The sequence below is a fragment of the Astyanax mexicanus genome, chromosome 16 (assembly GCF_023375975.1).
Source record: "Astyanax mexicanus isolate ESR-SI-001 chromosome 16, AstMex3_surface, whole genome shotgun sequence".
Taxonomy (NCBI): Eukaryota; Metazoa; Chordata; class Actinopteri; order Characiformes; family Acestrorhamphidae; genus Astyanax; species Astyanax mexicanus.
In genome coordinates, this window is record NC_064423.1 from 7,636,841 (window position 1) to 7,660,787 (window position 23,947).

Here is a 23,947-nt window from a genome sequence, read left to right on the forward strand (position 1 = left end):
AGGGAGGGATAACAGGGATGGAGAGGAGGATGAGGAGGATGTGGAGGAAGATGAGGAGGGTGGACAGGGGGCGCGAGGGCTTTGGACTGATGAGACCCAGTCTGGTCTCACCAGACGAAGATCAAAGGAGGTGGGCGGGGATTTCAGACAGATTAAAGCACAGCGAAGGACAAACAGAATCCTCTGTGTTTTAATGAGGGGAAATTAAGGTGGCGGAGCGTCAGACGAATACAAACAAATAAAACCGCTGCCAAACGCCACGTCCTTAAAAACACGAGGACACAGCCGTGTTTACCAGCCTGCTGTTAATGCAGTGCATTCTGGGAGTCTCTCTCTCTCTGTTTCTGAGAGCTGAGGTAAAGCATGGAGGAGAGGCTCGAGGTTCGGTGGATCAAAGCTTTTTTTTTTTTTTCCTGTTTGGCAGATTCTCTCTCTCTGCCACTTCCCAGGATCTCAGCCTCAGCTCCCCGCTAGCCTCCAAACACCCACTCTTTTCTCAGCGCCGTCAGAAACTAGAGAAACTTCAATATGCTGTATCAACACTTTATTACGCTTATATTTTTCTCAGGGGCTCGTGTAGAAACATTTGTCATAATTCAGTTTAAAGAGTATATATATATATATATATATATATACATATATATATAAATATATACAGTACAGGCCAAAAGTTTGGACACACCTCTTTTTCAATGCGTTTTCTTTATTTTCATGACTGTTATATTGTAGATTCTCACTGAAGGCATCAAATCTATGAATGAACACATGTGGAGTTTTATGTACTTAACAACAAAAAAGGTTTAAAAAACTAAAAACATGTTTTATATTCTAGTTACTTCTGCTTTACACACTCTCTGCATCATTCTCTCAATGAGCTTCATTCAAGAGGTGGCCACCTGAAATGAAACGTTTTTTCAACAGTCTTGAAGGAAGGAGTTCCCAGAGGTGTTTTTTATTAGCACTTGTTGCTCCTTGGCCTTCTTCACTCTGCGGTCCAGCTCACCCCAGTGAACTGTTTTAAGCCTTTATATCTTTTATTGTTGATGATTATGGCTTACAGACAATAAAATCCCAAAAATCAGTGTTTTAGAAAATTAGATTATTATATTATATAAGACCAATTGGTACTTTTGGCAGTGTCCTGCTGGAAAATTAAATCTGCATCTCCATAAAAGTTGTCAGCAGAGGAATGCATGAAGTGCATCTTGGCATCATGTGTTCCTCCACCAGTCTTACACACTGCTTTTGGGTAACTTTATGCTGCTTTTACATTACATTTACATTGTTTTACTCCTGGTGCTTTACTCCTGGTGCAAAAATTCAAGCAGTTCAGTTTGATTTGATGGCTTGTGATCTTCCATCTTCCTCTTGATTATATTACAGAGGTTTTCAATTTGGTAAAATCAAAGAAACTCTACACTTTTAAGTGCTCTCTTATTTTTTTCACAACAACAAAGAACATTAACAGTAGTAACTTTGTCTATAGTTACAGTTGAACAGCCTCCACCAAGCTTCAATATAAGCACATATAAGTAAATATAAAAACCTTACCAAAACATAAAAAATGCAGGACCATAGTGGAATCTATCAGGCTCTGTGATTTGGATTATCCAGTTATAGAACAGCTCCAGTCTCCCAGAGGAGCTGCTGATCTCTCTGACATGATGGCTGGAAACACTGTCAAACTCCAGTAATCAGCCATTAATCTCTGTCAGTAATCAGATCCGTCACGGTGGCCCATCAGATCCACCTCCAGTCCCAGGAGCTATAACTGTCTCAGAGACGTCCTGCTGCAGCCGCCGCTGTGATGTGCATTAATTAGACAGGACGGTGTGAACCTGCAGCTCAGGGATTGTATACGTATTGTCTTCTATCTCATCTGCTTCTGGTCCTCTCTATGCCTCTTAATTCTCAGAAGTCTATCTTCACTGTCATTTTCAGTTCTATTCCTGGAGTTATTAATACATTACATTAGCATTTCATTTACATTCTGTATCAACAGAATCCTGAGAAATTAGGTCAAAATATCCAGAGAGTAAATCATAAATTCAGTAAAATAAGTTTAATTAATTATTATTAGCTTGAAATATGCAGAAATGTCAAATGTTAAAGCATCTCGTTACCTCTGAACCTTTTGGCATTTTAAGTTCCTGCTACCTGTTGGTATTGAACTCTTTAATAAGTGACAAGGTTATTGAGATTGGAGTGGAGATTGTGGGGGCAGGAGTGCATTTCAGACACAAATTTAGCCCGATTTTGACCCAATCTTCTTAGAGCCGACAAATTGCCTGCATCTGATTCAAATTTCAATGTTGTGAGTGACAAAGGTCATGACATACAGTATTTTTTGCACTATAAGGTGCACTGGATTAAAAGGCAAACTTTAAGACTCTAGAACCAAACAGTCATCAGAATCCAAACCCAGAATCCATAAAAAAAAAAATCAAGAACTTTAAAATAAAAAAAAAGCAAGAGCAGGAGGTCGCAGGTTCGAATCCCGCTCATGCAGCTTTGCCATCAAGCTGCCGGCGCTCAGAGTGAGCACAATTGGCCCTGCTCTCTCCTGGTGGGTAGATGGCGCTCTCTCCCCACATCACTCCTAGGGTGATGTCTGCAGCACTTGGCTTCTGTGAGCTGATGTATCAGAACCGAGTCGCTGTGCTTTCCTCCGAGCATTAGCGCTGTGATGCTATTTAAATGCATCACAGATTCAGGTTTAGATTACAAAAGCAGATCTCTCATCAGGAGGTGCACTACCCAGAAGTAGCCTCCGAGAGCCTTTCATCATTTCTTCTTGTCACCCAACATCCAATCAGATCACACCTTCAATTATTTATAGTAACTCAAATATCATCAAGTATTAGCAGTTGAGGTGTAACGACTCAAACCTCTCTCTGTCTCTCTCTCTCTCTCTCTTCTTCAGTTCCTCTATAGTTATCTATAATCTATTCTCCTTATTTAAACTTCTTTACCTTTAGCACTACTATCCCCTCATCCCCCCTCCTCTCCTCCCTCCATCCCCCGCTCCTCTCCTCCGCTGGAGTCTGGGTGATTGCAGGTCTGGTGCTGGGGGTGGTGTTTGATAGGGCAGCGCTGGCGTGAAGGAGCAGGGCAATAAGGCCTGACCTTTAGAGTAATGGCTGTGCAGGCGGGTCAGAACCGAGCGCCCTTTCCCAGAACCTCCTCTCCTGAGGGTCGAGTCAGACCCGCCCGATCCCCGCGCTCGCGTTCACCTTTACAACCAGCCCGACTCCACTTAATATCCATCATCCAGCACTCAGCGCTCACGCTACCCAAATATAATCACACCCTCCTCACTCAGCGCTCGCTCCACTGGACCACGGCTCTGTCAATCTCAGCTCAGCACTTCACGGGATTTAATGCGCAGAAATGTACGTGTGCGGTAGTGTGTGTGTGTGTGTGTGGTGGTGGGTGGATGGTTCGCTGAAATGTAAATTTATGGTTTGGACTGAAATGTGAAAAGGTCCATTAGTGGTTCGTGTTTTAAGTGAAGTGCAAGTTTAAGTGGAGTTGTTCTATAGTTTTCAATATTCAGCTCTGGAAAAAAATATTAACAGTCTTTATAGCTTTATGTTTGAGTAAAATGAACATTGTTCTCCCAAATTCCAAAAAAATATATTGTCATTTAGAGCATTTATTTGCAGAAAATGGGATAATGAGAAATGGCTGAAATAACATAACAAAAAAGAGCTTTCAGACCTCAAATAATGCAAAGAAAACAAGTTCATATTCATAAAACAGCTTTTGAATAACTTTATGCTGTTATTTTAGTAGCAGCCAGCACTGGCATTTTGGACAAGACGTTGTTTTAACTTTACACAGAGTCAGCAGTTCTACAGCATTAAGAATAGTAACAGTAGTGCTGTAATAAAACCTCTTTTTCCTAGAAGTCTACCAAGTCTACATCATTTCTGTTTCATGCTGAACTGAGATCAGTATCAATTGAGCTTGAGACTCACGTACAGTCTAATAAAACTCAAGGCTAATTCCTGTTAATTGAATATCAGAATATTATACGTAACGTACTGTAGAGTGTTTGTGGGCTTCAGCGCTGTGAGTAAATTCATCTGTAATCTGTTCCTCTGATCATTAAATCCAGAAACGGTCTTATATGATCTACAGCAGTGCTCAGGGCCAGACACTCCGCTGGGAAATTAGCTTTGTTTACTCAAATATCCTGCGAGAAAAAAAAATCCTGGAGCTGATAACACTTATCATCAGTGATTACACCGATACAGTTTCCTGTTTCTTTACGTTTAGCATACAAACGATGCTCTGCTAAACCAATTCAATTAAACTACAGAAACCTGTGATATTTATATCCATACACAGTAAAATCCACAGTGTTAAAATCACAGTGTTTTAACATGTTTTAACTCTCTGGGAGTTTTTTTTTTTTTAACAACCCTCAGTGATAAACAATCCACAGAGTTTGTGTTAATTATTCACCCTCTTGGTGGCGTTGGGTTGGATGTTGGGTTGGGTGGTGGATAAGGGTCTCCATCCAAGAGTTATTGTGTTATAACACTGATTTTTGTCACTGATTTTTGATGATGTTCTCTCTTGTTCTAAGTTCATATTCATAAAGTTTAAAGACTTCTGAAATCAATATATAGTCATGTGACCCTCTCGCTGTCTGTGCACTTGTCTGTTGGCCATTTAAGGTTGGGCCTTGTTCAGCTTCCTTTTTTCTTTATTTTTTTCTTTTTTTTATAACAAAGAGCCAGATGGACGGTGTGTGTGTGTGTGTGTGTGTGTGTGAGCTTCAAAGTAAAGTACAGTAGATAAAACCGAGAGGAGAACTGGGCTCTTCAGAGACGGACCCACAGCTGCTTAGACCAACAGAATGGAAGCAGTGCTGACCAGCATTTCCACTCCCTTTGGTCACAGTAATGGACGGGGGAGTGTCCATCTTTTTCATTAAGAGCTAGAGTGTGTGTGTGTGTGTGTGTGTGTGTGTGTGTGTTTGTGTATTACTTTTCCTTCACTTTCAGTACAAAAAATGTGTAATCCACTAATGCACACCTCGAGGATTTAGATGTGTGTCTGTGTGTGTGTGTGTGTGTGTGTCTGTGTGTGAACATTATCCTGCTGAAAAAAAGCTGCAAAACATGTATCTGCAGGATGTTCTGCACAGATCACTGAGATCACTGTTAGTGGTCCTCCTATCACTACTAGGAGTAACTGATTGTTGTACTGGATGCCTCCTCAGATCCAAATCACACACTATATTAATAAAGGGGCTAGGCTTACAGGAGTAGTTAGGGACAGGCAGGGTCTATAAAAGTATGGCAGAAATTATAAGCAATATACCAGAGTGTAGTCAGGCAAAACAGGGTCATACACGGAAAATCCAGCTGAGAAAAAGGCTATGGAAAAAAGAGGAGTCAAAAATACACAAAAAGGTTTAGCAACAGAATGAACAATAGAGAGGGCATGGCAAAAATCAAGAGTCTGTGAAACAAAAACAAATCGGTAACAAAAGCCAATTAACAAAGGAAGCATGCTGTAGAAGGGCTAGATAACCAGATTTAATACTCGGCAGGGAACAGAGCAAACTGAGGAGTATTTATACTGGATGGGACAGATGAAAACAAACTAGTAACTGGGGGAGCAGGTAAACCGTAGCACCGTGTGATCAGTTGAGCCAGAGAAGTCCGGTCTGAGTGCATGCTGGGAAGTGGAGTCTTTGTTCAGAGTAGTTCAGAAGAAGAAGCATTTTTACGCCTTCTTGTGGCAAGACCCTGTGTCTAATCAGACCACGCCCGGTCTAATAATTATTGAGTGACTCATTCAGAACTAGTACTCCTCCGTATGGGGTCAGTCCACCATGACAGACCAGCTCAACACCAGTGCAGTCTTTGGTGGTGCTGGCATGGGGTTAAAGGTAGTCGTCCTAAATAGTCTGTGTGCATGTAGTCCTGCATTGTGCAGCCGTCTGCCAACAGTACTGGCACTGAACATGAAACTTAAATCTGTCATACCTGATTTTGTAAACGAGACCATCACTGAATCCCAAACAGAACCTGGATATGTTCTAGTTCATACCAGTGCAGATTTCTCATTCATTAAACTACTGTAAATGAAGGCAATGTCGTAACAACTCAAAGTCAGTAGCATTCAATAATCTTTCACCATGAGGTACACTGCCCAAACATAGCCTCTTGTGGCAAGACCCAGTGTCTAATCAGACCACTCCCAATCTAATAATTTACACATCTGCCTGATACGCAACTGCATGCAGAGTTTTGCAGCAATCCTGGGTGTATTTTTTTTGTCTTTGTAATGTATGATTTAAATGAGAGAAATAAATGAGAGAAATAAAAGAGAGAGAATAAGAAAGAGAGAGGGAAAGAGAGAGATAAAGAAAAAAAGAGGGAGAAAGAAAAAGAGAGAGAAAGAGAGCATTATTATTCTTTTTTTCCCCATACTGTATATATATACAGTATATATATACAGTATATATATATATATATATATGCAAAAAAGGGAGAGGGAAAAAGAGAGTAAGAAAGAGAAAGGGAGTAAGAAAGAGGGAGAGAGTAAGAGAGAGAGAGAGAGAGAGAGGGAGGGAGAAAGTAAAAAAGAGAGGAAAATACAGTATAAAAGAGAAAGGGAGAAAAAAGGGGAAGAGACTAAAACAGAGAGAGAGGTGGAGAGAAAAAGAGAGAGTAAGAAAGACAGAGAAAAAGTGAGAGAGAGAGAAACAAAGAGAGAGAGAAAGTAAAAAGAGAGAGGGAAATAGAGTATAAAAGAGAAAAAGAGAGGGAGAGAGTAAGAAAGAGAGAGAAAAAGTGAGAGAGAAAAAGTGAGAGAGAAAAAAACAGAGAGAGAGATAGAAAAAGTAAAATAGAGAGAGGGAAAGAGAGTATACAAGAGAAAGAGAGAGGGAGAGAGTAAGAAAGAGAGAAAAGGTGAGAGAGAGAAACAGAGAGATAGGAAAAGTAAAAAGGATAGAGGGAAATAGAGTATGAAGGAGAAAGGGAGAAAGAAAAAGGGAGAGTGTAAGAGAGAGAGGTGGAGAGAAAAAGAGAGAGAGAGGGTAAGAAAGAGACTAAGAAAGAGAGAGAGATGGAAAAAGTAAAAAAGAGAAAGGGAGAGGGTAAGAAAAAGAGAGAAAAGTGAGAGAGAGAGGAAAATAGAGTATGAAAGAGAGAGAGAGAGAGAGTAAAAAAGAGAGAGAGAGAGAAAGAGATGGTGTTGGATGGTAGAGGCAGTGTAAGTGTGGGTAGATGTTAGTCTGATGATCTGTAGAAAGTGCTGTAAAGTGCTGACTCTGCTGAAACTGGAGAACCTATCAGACGGCTCCCTGGGCGTGGCTAACGGCTCCCCGACCTGCTGCTCATGCTGTTGTTTTTCCTGCATTATGAGCATATTTTGGAGTCCCGGGTCTGATGTGTAAATTCTGCACAAACCGGCTTCATTAGAGCAGTCCATCTCCCAGCGGCCAATCCAAGCGCTGCAGAGATAAAGCCACTCCCACAGAGCATCAATTACACCGTGCCAACACGCCGGGCATTATGCAGAGCCCACGCTGCACAGAGCACGCTCGATACGGCTACGCCCTCCCCGCGTCCACCTCAATATATCAGAGGAATTAGGTGGGTGGCTGAATTTTTGAATTACATTATTGGTCACTTTAGAAGTCTGGGTGAATGATGGAGCTGCTGGAGAGAAACTGAAGCAGCATTAATTCACCTGCCACGGCTTCACCACTTCCTTCCCCAGCCGTATATCTCACTATTCCCTTAAACCTGGCAGCACTCGCACCGCTTCCACAAACTCAGCCACTGGCTCCATTTCTGTATTCATATCTTTGTGACATTACGTCAGGAAACTATGGGAAATAAATTGCATAGAATATTTTAAGGTAAATCAAGTGTTTGCACTCCTACAGATTTTTGTTTTTGCTTTTTTATCATACCCATATTTTTCAGATCTGACAAATATATCCTAAGCAAATATAAAAAGCATTTTTAAGGGTAATTTTGTTTATTTCGAAAAAAAATATCTATTTGTGAAAAAGTATTTGTCCCCTAAATCTAAAAAAAAAAAAAAAAAAACTCGATTGTGCCCTTTAATCTTGGCGGCAACAACTGCAATCAAGCTTTTCTGATAACTGGCATCAAGTCTTTCACATCTCTATGGAGGAATTTACTTCCACTCTTCTCAACATAATTTAGTTTTCCAGTATGAACGTCCTGTTTAAGACCATCCACAGCATCTTTGACCAACCATCAGACTTTGACTAGACCACTCCTAAACCATCATTTATTATTATTATTATTATTTTTTATCATTGTCCTGCTGCAGAACCCAAGTACGCCTGAGCTTAAAGTCCTAAACTGATGGCTGGACATTCTCTACTTCAGGATTAACAGGTACAGAGCAGAATTTAGCAAGTTGTCCAGGTCCTAAAGCCACAAAGCAGCCTCAGATCATCACACTGCCACCACGTTTTACGTCGTTCAGCATGATGTCTTTTTCTGAAATTATGTTTGTATTATTGTATTATGTATTATTAATTGCACATTGAAGCAGTAAGAGCAGAGTGTGAAGGTTCAATCAGCAGGGTAAGAGCACCGTTCTGCTCTAAACACTGCAATGCACACAACATTATGAGTGACATACCAGAGTTCAAAAGAGGACAAATTGTTGGTGCACGTCTTGCTGGAGCATCTGTGACCAAGACAGCAAGTCTTTGTGATGCATCAAGAGCCACGGTATCCAGGGTAATGTCAGCATACCACCAAGAAGTACCAACCACATCCAACAGGATTAACTGTGGACGCTGTAAGAGGAAGCTGTCTGAAAGGGATGTTCGGGTGCTAACCAGGATTGGATCCAAAAACATAAAACCACGGCTGAACAAATCACGACAGAATTCAGCGTGCACCTCAACTCTCCTGTTTCCACCAGAACTGTCCGTCACCACAATAAATTATAGTGCTCTAAAAGCAGGTGTTTCAGTTTTATCCTCCAACCCTATATATAAATATATATCCTTTGGGATCAATCCTGTATCTGTCTGTATGCACCAAGTCTAATAATATATTGATGTGTGTTAAAACTGATATATCTAACATACAGAACAGCAAGAAAAAAATGACAAGGCTTTCTTATATCTCAGAACTAGACAATCATTATACTACCCTTATACCACCCCGCTGGCAAGCGCATGAAGAAGCTCAGGAGAAAGGAGGAGGCAGGAACTAAAAACACACAGATAATGCAGTAATTGGCACTTCCAGAGCTCAGCACCTCTCCCACACGTCTCGTCTGCTACAGGAAATAACCACAAATATAGCAGGCGCTGTGTGCAGTTGCATTTTCAGCCTGGTCTTCAGTAAGTATGAGATTAAAGGTGTCTGAGAGTGTTAAACTGTATTTACTCCGCCGCAGTGTGATAATGAGAGTTCAGCACATGGAAGTGAAATTGCATCAACCTCAAACACTGTTCACTCTTCAATAAGAAAAAAAACAATTCCAACCAAAACAGAGCTTTAAAACAGGCCGATTCCAAAGACCCAAAACTGTGACATCACAGTCCTGAATCTTTTATCAACGCAAAGCTAAAGCTGTTACATGATCCAGCACAGTCGCTATTTTAAAGAACAATTATTTGTATTATTTTATTATTATTTTACTTTATAATTTTATTTCTATTTTTCCGCAATTTTTCCTTTTACTAGTGATGCTCCAACACCAGGAGGGTAAAGACTAGCACACGCCTCCTCTGATACATGTGAAATCAAATTCAAGTGTGTATTTCCATTATCCAAATATGCTGTGTGAAAGTTACAAAAAAGTACTTAACTTGTATGTCCCATTTATCAGGACCAGTGATGTCAGTAACGCGTTAACACGATGTCAGCCTAGACCATATACACGGTTTTCTTTTGTGAAACCTCTCCTTGTTGCCCTGCTGAGAACAACAGATTCAATATTCAGATTTATAGTGTTGAATATTTCAGGTCAGGAAAGACTTTCTTTATTTTTTTTTTATGTAAAAACAAGTATTTATGTTAAGGGAAATCAAGAATTTTTATTTTTATTTTTATTTTTTTTATAAAAACATTTATTTATGTTAAGAAATGGTCTTTTATTTTTATAAATGTCAAGAGGTAAATTGTTGCTGTTAAACATGCATTTTCCAATAAAGGGAGTATTGGTAAAACTGGTTATAATTTTTATGTTAAGGCGACGGGAGGTGGTGTCTGCAGCTGCTGAAAGTAACTAATAAAGTAACTTGTAAAGTAACTTAGTTACTTTTAAAATCAAGTAATCCATACAGTACCTAAGTTACTTTTTAAAGAAGTAATCAGTAATCAGTGATCACATTACTTTTTTAAAGTAACTATACCATCACTGCTCAGGACGCATCACATCCTGCTACAAAAAACCCTGTTCCATACAACTAACCTTACCTTTAAATCCATTTTTTAACAGCATGTTCCAATGAGCTTGTGTGGTGTTCATATTTTTGTTACTCGTTTACTTGGTTACTTGTATTTAATTCAGCAAAATTCAGCAATTTTACATTAAAATGCTTTACACATGCTCGCTTCACCTAAATTGCAAGCAATATAAACAGCTTACATGGTTAATATTTGCCCTTTACCTTTCTTATGTTACATTTCTTTCAAAAAGTGCTACTCTTTTTTTATTAGTTTTTTAATAAAATGTAAAAGAAAATGAATTAAACTCAAGATATGAGTAGAAAATTTGTTTAGTTTCAAATTTACAAATAAAGCAATGTTTATTAGCCCTTGGCCAAACATACTGTATGTAATATAAATGTGTGTGTGGGGGGGGGGTGTACAGTGTGTGTTTATCGAAAATGTGTTTTGATATATGTTTTTCACAAAAAATGAGCCAATGCCAATGAGTTTGAATTAAAACAAATATTTTTTTGGTATCATTTAATGAAAAATGAAAACGGGTCCCACAGACCCGAACACCACACAAGGGTTAAGGACTATGCCAGAGTCGCTTGTCTGTTCATAAAGACAATTCTAGCGAGACACCTCTGATCACCATCAGTACCACCTACTGAGGTGTTTAAAAACTCCAGCAGCCATAACCAACCACCCACTATAGCTGCTGTGTGATGGTCCGGAGTAATTTAGAGCTCTGTAAAAAAAATAATAGAGAACTTAAAAGTGATGAGTTTCTTTGATTTTACAAAATTATAAAAAGCTCTGGAATATAATCAAGAGGAAGATGGATGATCTCAAGCCATCAAACCACCAAGCTGAACTGCTTGCATTTTTGCTCGTGGAGTGAAGCAGCATAAAGTTATCCAAAAGCAGTGTGTAAGACTGGTGGAGGAGAACATGATGCCAAGATGCATAAAAAAAAAAAAACTGTGATTAAAAATCATCAGGATTATTCCACCAAATATTGATTATTTCTGAACTCTTAAAACTTTATGAATATGAGCTTGTTTTTGTCTTTTGAATTATTTGAGGTCTAAAAGCTCTGCATCTTTTTTTGTTGTTATTTCAGCCATTTTTCATTTTCCATAAATAAATGCTCTAAATGACGATACTTTTATTTGGAATTTGGAAGAAATTGTTGTAGAAGTTGTCTGTAGTTTATAGAATAAAACAACAATGTATAATATATGTATATAGCTATATGTATAATTGGTGTAAAAACAAGGAAGTGGTCATAATGTTATGCTTGATTTGTGTAATAAAAATGCTTATTAAAATAATTGATTTGTGTAATAAAAATGCTCTTGTGGCGCTGCTCTAAAAATAATTTTGCTACACTTATTTTTGAGACTGTATCTGATAAACTTTCAGCTCTATATTTTGAGAGTGTCAGAAGTCAGGTCCTATATTTTGTCCTGGTGTAAAAACAGTGTGATAATTTATTCTCAGTCTGTTCAGATCTGTTATAATAATTAATACCATCTGCCCGTCTTCACCCTGAGCGCTCCGGAGTCCTGTAACGTCCTGTAATGTCCTGTATACGACTTGCGCTCAGCGCTAAATCACACACCCAGCTATTAGCTCGGGTCACAGGGGCTCAGTGATGAGTGATACACCTTCTGATACTTTAGTACTTATATATTAATACATTGATACTGATATTTTGATACATTGGTTATGATACTTTGATACTGATGTTTTTAAACTTTGATACTGATATTTTGATACTTTGATAATGATACTTTGACACTTTAATACTGAATCTTTGGTACCTATACATTAATACGTTGATACTGATATTATGATACTTTGGTAAAGATACTTTGATACTGATACTTTGGTTACTTTGGTACTGATACATTGGTACTTATACATTAATACTTTGATACTAATATTATGATACTTTGGTAAAGATACTTTGATACTGATACTTTGATACTGATATTGTGACACTTTGATACTGATACTTTGGTACTTATACATTAATACTTTGATACTGATATTTTGATACGTTGGTACTGACACTTTGATACTGATAGTTTGATACTTTGTTACAGATACATTGATACTGATACTTTGGTACTGATACTTTGACACTTTAATACTGATACTTTGGTACTGATACATTAATTCATTGATACTGATATTTTGATAATTTGGTACTGATACTTTGATCCTGTAGACGAGTAGCTGCAGCTCTGTTGTAACGTGTCTGTATTACAGTATCAGAAGTGCAGAAGTGAAATGAATGTTTAATTCAGTAGAGCTGTAGTTAATCACACAAGCTGAGTTTAACACAGCCTTCAGACCGAGCCGTTACTGAACCAGAGAGAGGAAGGGTTTAAAGTCTTTAAAGCTCAGTGAAATAGTGGAGCTGTCAGTTTCCTCGGGACACAGGGAACTCACATTCAGTGATGAAGAGAGCAGTATTAATGAAATCACTTCATACTAAAACATTCTACAGAGCTGTAATTCCAGCTGTCTGAAAAAAAAAACTGAATTTAAGATGAAACAATAAATAGAAGCAATAACACTTAAAGTCAGTGCTATAGGAGTCGATAAGCCGGCTCCGGGAGCAGCGCTACTGTTATTCTGTCAGTAGTTACTTTTTTCTGTGAAGCTTTGAGGCCAGTATTTTGATATAGCCACTGTGAATTCTGGGTATGGTAATTTTAGCCAAAACTAAAGGTTCCCAGATCAGTAGATAATACTAGAAAATGACATGGTAAAAGTCATGCAGCAGAAGGGGGCTGCTTGGGAATGGCCATATCTGTACAAGTTGTGAGGTGTTATCTTGGGTAAAGACCTATCTAATGTGCAGGGGCATCTCTTCCATAACCTAGGGGGCGCTACAGCAAAGACACGACCCCCTCAAAGCTTATATGCAGTTTTAGGGTTGTTCAGAAGGAGTTAATCAGCTGTATGTAGCGGCTCTCAAAAGTAGGTCGGGGCAAAATCATTTAAAAAGGGATTTAAAAGTAAATAAAATAATTTTTAAACCAACCCTAAACTACAGCTCTGTAAAAAATGAAGAGAGCACTTCTTCAGTTTCTGAATCAGTTTCTCTGATTTTGCTATTTATAGGTTTATGTTTGAGTAAAATGAACATTGGTGTTTTATTCTATAAACTACAGAAAACATTTCTTCCAAATTCCAAATAAAAACATTTAGAGCATTTATTTGCAGAAAATTTGAAATAGCTGAAATAACAAAAAAGATGCAAAGCTTTCAGACCTCAAATAATGCAAAGAAAACAAAAAGTTCATATTCATAAAGTTTTAAGAGTTCAGAAATAAGTCAATATTTGGTGGAGTAACCCTGGTTGGATTTTAATCACAGTTTTTTTTAAGCATCTTGGCATCATGCTCTCCTCCACCAGTCTTACACACTGCTTTTGGATAACTTTATGCTGCTTTACTCCTGGTGCAAAATTTCAAGCAGTTCAGTTTGGTTTGCTGGCTTGTGATCATCCATCTTCCTCTTGATTATATTCCAGAGGTTTTCAATTTGGTAAAAAATCAAAGAAACTCATAATTTTAAAAGTGCTCTCTTATTTTTTTTCCAGAGATGTATATGGGCAACCAAAATGTCTTCATATTTATGTGAACCAGTTTAGAGCCATGCTGCTGCATTTTTGTATTTTGTAAAGATTGTAACCAGGCGAGAGAGAGGACCCACTAACCCCCACGTACAGTGAGTTACAGTTACCAGCAGAGTGGTAACAAAGACATGGATTAAGGTCTTAAAATGTTGTCTTGCAACAACAGGCTTTATTTTGGCCAGCTGCCTAAGATAAATAAAAATACATCTAAATGTCTGCACCATGTCTACAACAGGATTTGGCAATTAAGTTTGGCTGCGGGACAGATATTTTCCAAGCCATTACATGGCAGGCTATTTTTAAATGCGTTTTCTTTATTTTCATGACTATTTACATTGTAGATTCTCACTGAAGCATCAAAACTATGAATGAACACGTTAAGTTTTATGTACTTAACAAAATAACAAAAAACATGTTTTATATTCTAGTTTCTTTGCTCTGATTACTGCTTTGCACACTCTTGGCATCATTCTCTCAATGAGCTTCAAGAGGTGGCCACCTGAAATGAAAGGTTTTCCAACAGTCTTGAAGGAAGGAGTTCCCAGAGGTGTTTATTAGCACTTGTTGCTCCTTTGTCTTCTTCACTCTGTGCTCCAGCTCACCCCAAACCATCTGGATTGGGTTCAGGTCCGGTGACTGTGGAGGTTCAGCTCATTTTTTATTAAGTACATAAAACTCCACATGTGTTCATTCATAGTTTTGACGCTTCAGTGAGAATATTAATTAGGAATGATCATGAAAATAGTCAAGAAAACTGATTGAAAAAGAGAAGGTGTGTCCAAACTTTTGACTTGTACTGTATGTTTTGTAAAATGAAGTGTAATAAAGTGTGATGGGATGGAGGATGAGGTGCTACAAACTAGTAGTAGCTCTCCAGCCCAGAGGGTTGTTGAACCCAATTACAGCAGAACAGTTGATCTCAAAGCAGGTAAACCGGAGAAGAAAAGAATAAAAAAATTCTTAAATCAATAAACACACAAACCGCTCCTCACGTGGTATGGAGTCATGCTCCAATACACTACCACTACCCCGGCTAGTGAATTATTGGGACACGGCCGGGAAAAAGCGCCCTCATAAAGAGATAGGGAGCCTGAGAACGGGCAGAAAAATGAGAACGGTAGGTATGTAAACAAAAGCTCACCAGAGAAGCTTTTTATTTTAGTTCATTATAGTTCAGATGTTTCATCCTTAAGGGCCACATATTGCTGATCCTTGATCTACAACATGTCGTAATGTCTCTCTCTGTCTTTCTCTCTCTCTCTCTCTATTTCTCTCTCTCTGTCTGTCTCTTCATCTAGATTACTGTGAAGATCCGCTGGTGGTGTCCCTCCCCTCGGGCTCCTTTCAGAGCTCATCAAGATCCTCCGACAGCCACTCGGCACACTTTGCAAAACTGAACAGAAAGGACGGTACGTGTCTGACGCTGCGTCTGTAATTTTACGGGTTAGCGTGGGTGACCCGCTGTTTATTGTCAGCTGTTACACAAAGCCCGTTCTCTTTGTCTTTCTGAACGCCGCTGCAGTGGGACGTGCTGACGAGACACGAAAACACGGCGCTGGGAGAAATGCGTCCTTTTTAACATCACGTCTTTTTATCTCAACACTAAAAGCCAGTGCGTTTTAGTCTGCGCAAATCCTGCCCGTCTGCAGACGGTGTCACTTTAACGTCAGGTAACCTGAGAGCGAGCGTCTCCGTCTGCTGACCTCCAGCCTGTGTTTTAGTGGCCGAGTAAGCAGCATCGCTGACATTGTCTGTGCTGTGATAGATCACAAAACACCCTGTGTTAGCCCAAATTTTTTTACTGTATATCAGTACTGTCTATTTTATAGGCCCTAAAACTGAACCTTGTTGGATACCAAAAATCTAGTCTTACAAATTGCTACACAATAGCTTTTGCTTTAGATTTTAGAGTCCCCAGTATTCATACAGCTCTGGAAATATAATAATAAGAGAGCACTTAAAAATGGTGAGTTTATTTGATTCTTTGATTTTACCAAATAAAAAAAAAACTCTGGAATGTAATCAAGAGGAAGATGGATGATCACAAGCCATCAAACCAAACCAAACTGAACTGCTTGAATTTTTGCATCAGGAGTAAAGCAGCATAAAGTTATCCAAAAGCAGTGTGTAAGACTGGTGGAGGAGTAGAACATGATGCCAAGATGCATGAAAAAAAAAAAATCATCAGGTTTATTACACCAAATATTGATTGATTTCTGAACTCGTAAAACTGAATATGAACTTGTTTTCTTTGCATTATTTGAGGTCTAAAAAAGCTCTGCATCTTTTTTCTTTTGTTATTTCAGCCATTTCTCATTTCATTTTCTGCAAATAAATGATCTAAATGACTTAAATATTATTATTTGGAATTTGGGAGAAATGTTGTCTGTAGTTTATAGAATAAAACAACAATGTTCATTTTACTCAAACATTAATCTATAAATAGAAAAATCTGAAAAAAATGATTCAGAAACTTGAGTGATCTCTTCATTTTTTTTCCACAGCTGTATATTTGACACACATATTTGAGTTCATTCCTAAGAGTAGGCACACAACAGAATTGTGATATACCAAACAAACAAACACATAGAAGAAATGGGATATAAAATTGATGCTTTTATTGTTTCCCAGCTTGTATGATACTCTGGTTATGTTCACAATGCTCTGCTCTACAGTATGTAACAGCACACACAGGAACTGAGGCATCGTAATCATCAGTTCCCTCAGACACATTCAATGTGTTACTTTAACCACCTGAAGGCCTGTGCGTCAGAGCTGCTGGAGCGTGAGGATGGAAAAGTTAAAGAGTTTATCCTAAACTGGACTGTAGATGCTGGACACAGCAAAAAGGAGCTTGAATGAAATTACTTACCCACATAAGAATGGAAAGAACTTGTAAAATGAAGGAAAAAAATGTCAAAAAAGTAATCAACTGTCAAATTACAGTCATATGAAAAAGTTTGGGCACCCCTATTAATCTTAATCATTTTTAGTTCTAAATATTTGGGGGTTTGCAGCAGCCATTTCAGTTTGATACATCTAATAACTGATGGACACAGTAATATTTCAGGATTGAAATTAGGTTTATTGTACAGAAAATGTGCAATATGCATTAAACCAAAATTTGACCGGTGCAAAAGTATGGGCACCCTTATCATTTTATTGATTTGAATACTCCTAACTACTTTTTACTGACTTACTGAAGCACTAAATTGGTTTGGTAACCTAATTGAGCTTTGAACTTCATAGCCAGGTGTATCCAATCATGAGAAAAGGTATTTAAGGTGGCCAATTGCAAGTTGTTCTCCTATTTGAATCTCATCTGAAGAGTGGCATCATGGGCTCATCAAAACAACTCTCAAATGATCTAAAAACAAAGATTGTTCAACATAGTTGTTCAGGGGAAGGATACAAAAAGTTGTCTCAGAGATTTAACCTGTCAGTTTCCACTGTGAGGAACATAGTAAGAAATGGAAGACCACAGGGACAGTTCTTGTTAAGCCCAGAAGTGGCAGGCCAAGAAAAATATCAGAAAGGCAGAGAAGAAGAATGGTGAGAACAGTCAAGGACAATCCACAGACCACCTCCAAAGAGCTGCAGCATCATCTTGCTGCAGATGGTGTCACTGTGCATCGGTCAACAATACAGCGCACATTGCACAAATGCTTGTTGTAGTTTTAAGCTTACTTTTTTTTTAAGTTGCAAACACCCAAATATTTAGAACTAAAAATGATTAAGATTAATAGGGGTGCCCAAACTTTTTCATATGACTGTATCTAGTGGGATGAATTATCTTCTAGATCAAGGAAATCAGTTATTGTGCAAATTTGTCTTTCTGCCATGTTGAAATGCTTTAATATCGAAAATGTGTTTTAAAAAATTAGATCACCATTATTATTCATGTCTTATTATTTGCTTAATAAAGCCTTAATTAGACATTTGTAAATGATTTATTCACTACTTGTTAGGCTTTATTCTGTGTTATTAAGTGTTATTGGTGCTTAATTAGGTCTGTGATTAATTAAATATTTATTCTGTTATTCGTAGTGTGTAATCAGTCATAAACTTTAGAATATGGTGCACTCCTCAGTCTTTTAGTGACTTATTAACCCCTTATTAACTCTTTTATAATAAACTCCAGCATTTAAACAGGTGAAAACTCTTTCAGTAATGTTGAGCAGTGTAGTGTGTGTTAGATCTTTAAAAGGCAGATAATAAGAGAAAGCGGCTTTCAGTTCAGCAGTGCTTCCCCGAAGGGTTTAGTATTTAACCCTTGTGTGGTGTTCATATTTTTGTTACTCGTTTACTTTGTTACTTGTATTTAATTCAGCAAAATTAAGCAATTTTACATTAAAATGCTTTACACATGCTCGCTTCACCTAAATTGCAAGCAATATAAACAGCTTACATGGTTAATATTTGCCCTTTACCTTTCTTATGTTACATTTCTTTTAAAAAGTGCTACTCTTTTTTTATTAGTTTTTTAATAAAATGTAAAAGAAAATGAATTAAACTCAAGATATGAGTAGAACATTTGTTTAGTTTCAAATTTACAAATAAAGCCATGTTTATTAGCCTTTGGCCAAACATACTGTATGTAATATAAATGTGTAGGGGGGGGGGGTGTACAGTGTGTGTTTATCGAAAATGTGTTTTGATATAGGTTTTTCACAAAAAAATGAGCCAATGCCAATGAGTTTGAGTTAGAAAAAATATTTTTTTAGTATCATTTGATGAAAAATTAATACGGGTCCCACAGACCCGAACACCACACAAGGGTTAATTACGGTCATTAGTTTATACTAATTACAACACCTGGCACGAATAATCAACTAACAACTAACTAACTACCTGCTCTCACTGAGGCGACAACCAACCAAAAACACCAATATATTTCACTGCATAATAAAGAGGGTAAATGTTAAAACGTGTTATAGCTGGTTCTGGAGTATCACTGACCTGTTTTAAGGATTTTATGCTGTGACACTCTCAGCTCTCCCCAGTAAGGGCAGTTATTTTATTAGTTGGATCAGCTGTGTGTAAAATGCTCCTAACTTACGGCCGGAGTTCGCTGGTGTTGCGCCGAAAATAGTCTCCTGCTGATCTCTGCAGTGGAGCTGGGAGGTCAGTTCATTGCAGTGCTATAGCATTAGCTTAAAGTTAGCATTTTTCTCATTATGACTGTTAAACGATCTAGTGATTTAGAGGATCCAATGATGTTCAGGAGGTAAATGTACACAGAATAAAAAACATACAGTGGTCTAAACAGATTTATTTACTACAGAATGTGACAGAGGCAAGTTTTTAAAAATCCTATTCAATTTTCTTATAAGGAAAAAAAAACGTTTAGACACGGAAGCCGTATGAGGACTACATAATGACTCACGACTTCAGTGGTCTATTGCTAATGTAAACTCCCAGAATTGGCTGGGAATTGATCTTCTGATCTCCAGAAGATACTACAGGTCATTTGATATAAAATCTATATCTATAACCCTTATAGAATAGAGTTGTTTTCTGTAGTCTGTAGTGAGATAGATGAATATGAATGTTTAAACGTCCGTGATCCTCTTTATCTTCATGTGATTGTAGAGAATGCTAGCGGATGTTCAATAAGCAGCTCCATTAACGGAAATAGTGAACGAGCTCAACAATAAGGGAAATTATTCTTTAGCTGTCTATCTGAGCTGCGGCAGGAAATGTAAGTGGATATATCTGTTGTACAAACAACAATCACACCCAGCAGGACCGGAGTGGTTCTACTCAATTAACCTAATGGACCTATAGTTCTCAGACTTCGCACATTAGCGTTAGCATCGTCAGACTCTGTTCTTAAAGAGATTTTTATTCTTTACTGCACGTTTGATTCCGGGGAGGCAGCGAGCGATTTGATTAACGTATTCTTACAGACGCCCATCTTTATCTTTCACAGAAACACTTCAGGAAAGGTCTCCAGCCAATTAGAGCCTCCAGTGCAGAAACAGCGTAAACGCCGACTCAGGCCATGACTTTTCATCAATAGAGCCGCTGTATAATATCGTCACGAGAGGCGGGATTTAACCTCATGCACACATACAAACTCAAACCCTCCTAAAAATAAAAAAGTTCTTCAGACAGATGAATCATAAACTGATATATTTGAGCACAGTAACAGACTTTCCTGCAGCAGGACCTGAAAAGCTGTCTGTCACAGATGCAGTATTAATTCTTCTCTGTATCAGAGGGGGATTCGTTTCTGATTTCTGAAGGTTAGATACATTGTAGTGTGGTGGATTGAGGGTTTATCCTTTTACCACCAGATGGTGGATCATTTCGTGCAGTAAGTGCCTTTATTATGTTTTGCTCCTGCCATCAAACAGATTAATTTAGTTTAATACTTCCCAAAATATTTTCTATTGCAATAAATATCTATATAGATTATTGTGCAGCCCTAGATCCAGACATAATTCCAGACTATTTCAATCCTGATCCAGTTCCATCCATCTATCATCTACCACTAATCCATCCACCAAACCCAACTCCTCACCCTCACATCTCTAAGGGAAGTCCGGACACCCTACCCAACTCATTTCCCCCTCTGACTGGTTCCCTCTTCATATAAAGCCCGGCCTGTTAGCAGTGCACTGCTACCTGGCTAAATGTAAAAACAGGACACGACCATTAAACAGGACACTTTTAACACCAGCAGCTGCCCTGTAGTTGTTATGAGATGCTTCCAGGTCCTGATAAGTGGGAAAAGAAACTTTGTAATGGGTTCACTCTGGTGTGGAGCAGTACGGCGTGGTACCTGGTAAACATAGTTCCAAATTTCAGCTGGTTCATGCTTGAACCAAAATACTTCATCAAGAAATGGCTCAAAAGAAAATAAACATAGAGTTCTGGAATGGCCGAATTAAAGCTTAGATCTTAATCCAATTGAAATGTTGTGGGGTTATTAAAAAAAAAAAATGACCGTAGATGAAAGAATTCTGCATGCAGGAGTAGGAAAACTTCTAGTAAATCTTCTAGTCAACAGTCAATTATTGCACATTGTGGTGTGGACTGAGTTTTTATCCTTTTACCACACTCAACTCGAAAACTCACTGGACATGTATGACCTCAGAGCCTCGTCTCCAATAGAACACTGTACGAGAAATGTAAATGTGAGCCACTGTCGCGGAAGGTAGAAAGACAGTGATGGTCAATGCTTGGTCACATTCTCCGAATGGATCTCAGCAGTCACGCAGTTGTGGGAGCCCAAATAAATTACCCATAGAGCCATGGACAACATTGCACAAACCTTCTTGAGCTAATCAGAGCAGATATAAAACAAGCAGGCCTGGGACAATTCCAAAGTAGACGTTATCTGAGTAAAATAGTGAATGCTGCCCAAGACACCAGCCAATGGAGGATGTATCTAAAGGACTAATTGCTGCCGCAGGGGAGGGGGCTTGAGGAAAATGTGGGACCATCCGTTTAAAAAGTGAAGCAGAGGTAGACCATGCAACATGACAATGACCCAAAATCAAAAGCAAACTGAAAATATTGCAAATGCCTTGTTAAAAGTGTCCTCTGGAGTGGTAAAAATGAGACTTGAGGAAAATGTGAGATGATCTGTGCAAAAGCTAAAGTGGAAATAGACCACACAACATGACAATGACCTTAAACCACAAGCGAATTGAAGAGATTGAGAAAGCCTTGTTAAAAGTGTCTTCTGGGTTGATAAAAATGAAAAAGTGCCCTTTTAGCTGCCCTTCTTATGGGAAAAAAACTGAAACTTAAGCTGAGGTGTACCATGCAACATGACAATGACCCAAAACCACTGGCAGAATCAAAATAATTGAATAAACTCATGCCCTTCAGAATAATATCCTTTAGACAGATGAACCCTTAACTGAATTATTTGGGCACAAAAACAGAAGACATGGTCAATGCAAACCAAACACTTGACACAAGCATTTTAGTGGAAGAACCCATACCTACTCTGAAGCATGAAGGTGGAAATTTCATGGTTTGGGGCTGATTTACTGCAACAGGGCCAAGAAAGCTGTCCATTTTGGATGCAGTATGAATTCTTCTCTGTATCAGAGGAAACTTGAGGAAAATATGAGACAATCTATTCAAAAGCTGAAGCAGATGAAGACCATGCAACATATCAATGACCCAAAATCAAAAGCAAACTCAAAAGATTGAAAATGCTTTGTTAAAAGTGTCCTCTGGAGTGGTAAGAATTAGACAAATTGCCCTTTTAGCTGCCCTTTTTATGGGAAAAAAGTGATCAAGTGCCTGCCAGGGTGAGAATGTTTCTTCTAAATCAAGATAATGAGTTATTTTGTTTCTATTTTGTTTGCCAATGTGCCCTATTGAAGAACCACTGAATAATCTCCTCACGAGAGGCGGGATGAATTCTTTTATCAGGCTTGAGAAAATTTGTGAGACCATTTGGCCAAAAGCTGAAGCAGGTGAAGACCATGCAACATGACAATGACCCAAAACTACTGGCAGACTCAAAAGCATTGAAAAAAAGTGAGAAAATGCCCAATATGTTGAGGAGGTGTCCTCTAGAAAAAGAAACCCAGTTATTGTGTCTTAATGTGAGTCAATGTGCCCTTCTGCAGGATTAAAGTGTGTTAAATGCCATCCCTACTTGAAAGTGTGGAAAGGTTGCCTTTTTCTTTAGATAAAATGGGACACAATGCTGTATAGAGTTCTCCCATGAGTGTAAATGTCAGTGTAATAAATGGTAAACTGTATTTGATTGTAAAAGAGAAAATATTTTTTTGTCAATTGTGTTAAAATGTACATCAAAATAATTCTTGTTAAATTGATAATGTGAAGGTAACATATATTTATCTTAATTTTAAAGACTTATTTTATTTTATTATACATGGTGCAGTAAGTGCCTTTATTAATTTTGGCTCCTGCCCAACAAACAGATTTTAAACAGAGTTTAATACTGCCTAAAATACTCCATCAAGGAATGGCTTAAAAGAAAGAATCATAGAGTTCTGGAATGGCCCAGATCCTAATCCAATTGAAATGCTGTGCTAAAAGAAAAAACAACTGGCATAGCTGAAAGAATTCTGCATGGAGGAGTTGTGAAAAAACAGTCAATTATTGCACATTTCATTCCAGGAAGGCAGCGATTAAATTCAAGTATCCTTCCAGAAGGGATCTTCATTATTTGTAGATGCACCTGCGAAACATCTCTAGCCAATTAGGGTTTACAGGTGTTTGATTTCTTTTGAATGCTTTAAACTGTTATGTTTATACTAAATAAAACTTAAATATTGATTTGTTGCAGTAGAATAATCTTTAAAATGAATTCAACCTTTTTCTGTATTTTTTTTTAAATGCCAAGAATAAAATCATTGCACAAATACACTGATATTACCACAAGTAACTGTAAAAAAGTACATGTACAGTGCTGTGCAAAGGTTTTAGGCACCAAAGCAAATTACACCAATCCATTTATCTCAGCATTAGGAGAGTTTTTACCTGAAAAATGCACCACATATGATTTAAACAGATGCAAATAAACATATATACAGTATAACATAAAAAGGAATTCTCATTTTTAACTATAAGTATGTTATATCCTGTGAGCCAAGCTGAATAACAAAGTGTAGCTCCAGATCCAGATTTCTCCTGGATGCTCCTCAGCCAGCATGAGTATATTATATTATGTTCAGTTCCATCAGCAGCTCACCTGATTTACCACATTTACCAGTAATTTACCAAACCAGGTGTTGGTTAATAGAAATAAATAACTCTAATAAACTCAGATTAGAAGGAGATGAGATGTTTTTTTTAAGGAAAACAGGCTGTATTGTTGTCAGGGTGAGGTGTTGGGAAGACGTGGAGATGGACGTAAATGCAGGTAGGGCGAAATAAATAATTTATTAAA

The 23,947-nt window shown here is 38.1% G+C and overlaps 1 protein-coding gene and 1 long non-coding RNA gene across 3 annotated transcripts in view; one reads left to right on the forward strand and one right to left on the reverse strand.

Moving 5' to 3' along the window:
* The window catches only part of LOC125782295 (uncharacterized), a 117,118-nt gene that overhangs the window by 32,530 nt on the left and 60,641 nt on the right, over positions 1 to 23,947 (reverse strand). The window lies entirely within an intron of this gene.
* The window catches only part of cntnap5l (contactin associated protein family member 5 like), a 142,364-nt gene that overhangs the window by 16,394 nt on the left and 102,023 nt on the right, over positions 1 to 23,947 (forward strand). For both annotated transcript variants that reach the window (XM_049465917.1, XM_049465918.1), the window contains exon 2: positions 15,360 to 15,470. In XM_049465917.1, the coding sequence (XP_049321874.1) occupies positions 15,360 to 15,470 (111 nt within the window). The remainder of the gene's footprint in view (positions 1 to 15,359; positions 15,471 to 23,947) is intronic.